Source organism: Acanthisitta chloris, unplaced genomic scaffold (genome assembly GCF_000695815.1).
Source record: "Acanthisitta chloris isolate BGI_N310 unplaced genomic scaffold, ASM69581v1 scaffold36388, whole genome shotgun sequence".
Classification (NCBI taxonomy): domain Eukaryota; kingdom Metazoa; phylum Chordata; class Aves; order Passeriformes; family Acanthisittidae; genus Acanthisitta; species Acanthisitta chloris.
The window spans coordinates 1-1,903 of record NW_008687076.1 but is presented as its reverse complement, the minus strand read 5'-3'; the positions used below and the strand labels follow the sequence as shown (position 1 = coordinate 1,903).

Below are 1,903 nucleotides of genomic sequence, written 5' to 3'. Positions count from 1 at the left end.
AACTGGCAGAAGAGTCATTGCACTTGCCTAGGGGGTGCCCCTAAGGCTGTGCCTGTGCCTCTCCCTGCAGGGAGTCACACACCAGCAGTGGTACCTCTTCAATGACTTCCTCATCGAACCTGTGGACAAGGTGAGCACTTGCGGCTGCAGTCTGGCCGTGCATGAGGTGACACCATGGCTGTGGGGACCCCATGGAGACCCCCAGGCTGCCTCACACTGTTCCCCCTCCCTTGCAGTGTGAGGCTGTGCAGTTTGACATGAGCTGGAAGGTGCCAGCCATCCTGTACTATGCCCGGAGGAACCTTAACGCCAAGTACAACCTTGTCAGTGAGTGTCTGGGGTGGAAGTGGCTGCCTGGCTGGCCGTGCCGGCTCACCACTGAGCTCCCTTCCCCTTTCCTTGCAGTCAAGAACCCCATCGAGGCCAGTGTGCTGCTGGCTGAGGCCTCGCTGGCTCGCAAGCAGCGCAAGTGCCATGCCACCTTCATCCCTCTCATGTTGAGCGAGATGCCACAGGCAGGCGACCTGGTGGGGCTGGATGCAGAATTTGTCACACTGAACGAGGTCAGGGAGTCCTGGGACAGGGGATGGGGGGATGGGGCACTGGGACAGCCCCTCTGGGTGTGCCTGGTCCTCATGGAGACGGCTGGAGGTGTCGGTTACCACCTCTGTCACCTGTCACAGGAAGAGGCCGAGCTGCGCAGTGATGGGACCAAATCCACCATCAAGCCCAGCCAGATGTCGGTGGCTCGGATCACCTGTGTGCGTGGGCAGGGCCCTAATGAGGGGGTACCCTTCATCGATGACTATATCTCCACCCAGGAGCAGGTATGGGGCTCTCACCTGGCCTCACACAGCTCTCTAGACCTCCAGGGAGGACACAGACCCACTCTACTAGTGATGGTCACCTCACCTGGACACCCGGGTGCTCCACATGGACTCGTGTCTTCTGAGGTGACCTCACTGGACACACGTGTGCTCCACAGTCAACTGGGGCTGTTGTCCTACTCCATGGAGGGACATCTGCAATGACAGCCCCCTCCCTGGGATGCTGGGAGGGGAACTGGGGAGGGGGCTGAAAACCTCAGCCCTCCTAGCCCACCTCCATGGGCCCTGGTCTCTCCAGGTAGTGGATTACCTGACCCAGTACTCAGGGATCAAGCCAGGAGACCTGGATGCCAAGATCTCCTCTAAGCATCTGACTACCCTCAAATCCACCTACCTGAAACTTCGCTTCCTCATCGATGTGGGCGTCAAGTTTGTGGGCCATGGGCTGCAGAAGGACTTCCGTGTCATTAACCTAATGGTGACAGTACCAAGCCCTCTCCCTCCCTCCGGGGGTTTCGGGGTGGGGCTGGCCATGCTGTGCTGTGGCTCACCCCTCTGTGGCAGCCCCCCTGCCCTGGCAGCAGGACCCTCTTTGCTCTCCAGGTGCCCAAGGACCAGGTGATCGACACTGTCTATCTCTTCCACATCCCAAGGAAGAGGATGATCTCCCTGCGCTTCCTTGCCTGGTACTTCCTGGGTCAGTGGCTGAACCCTTGGATCCGGGAGGGGCAGGAGCAGGGTAGAATGTCCCCATGGTCCCCCCCGGGGCCCTCTCTGACTGAGGGTCTCCCCACAGACCTGAAGATCCAGGGAGAGACCCATGACAGCATTGAGGATGCGCGCACGGCGCTGCAGCTATACCGCAAGTACCTGGAGCTGAGCCCTCAGGGCGCTGAGCCCGAGGACTTCCGCAAAGTGCTCAAGGGGCTCTATGAGAAGGGCCGAAAGTTGGACTGGAAGGTGCCTGAGCCTGACAGCCAGAGCAGCCCCAAGCGTAAGGCACTGCCACCGCCCCCTCTGCCCTCTCCCCGCGCCCCCTCCCCACACTCCCTCACCCCCCTCCGTCCCCGCAGATG

At 60.9% G+C, this 1,903-nt stretch overlaps 1 protein-coding gene across 1 annotated transcript in view; it reads left to right on the top strand.

Annotated features, from left to right (window-relative positions):
- Positions 1 to 1,890, top strand: part of PAN2 (PAN2 poly(A) specific ribonuclease subunit) — a gene marked incomplete at both ends in the record, with an annotated part of 10,600 nt that extends 8,710 nt beyond the window's left edge. Inside the window, 7 exons of the mRNA XM_009080460.1 lie at positions 71 to 130; positions 237 to 327; positions 406 to 563; positions 684 to 827; positions 1,126 to 1,305; positions 1,431 to 1,524; positions 1,624 to 1,890. Of these exons, the coding sequence (XP_009078708.1) occupies positions 71 to 130; positions 237 to 327; positions 406 to 563; positions 684 to 827; positions 1,126 to 1,305; positions 1,431 to 1,524; positions 1,624 to 1,890 (994 nt within the window). The remainder of the gene's footprint in view (positions 1 to 70; positions 131 to 236; positions 328 to 405; positions 564 to 683; positions 828 to 1,125; positions 1,306 to 1,430; positions 1,525 to 1,623) is intronic.
- Between the last annotated feature and the right edge of the window lie 13 nt (positions 1,891 to 1,903).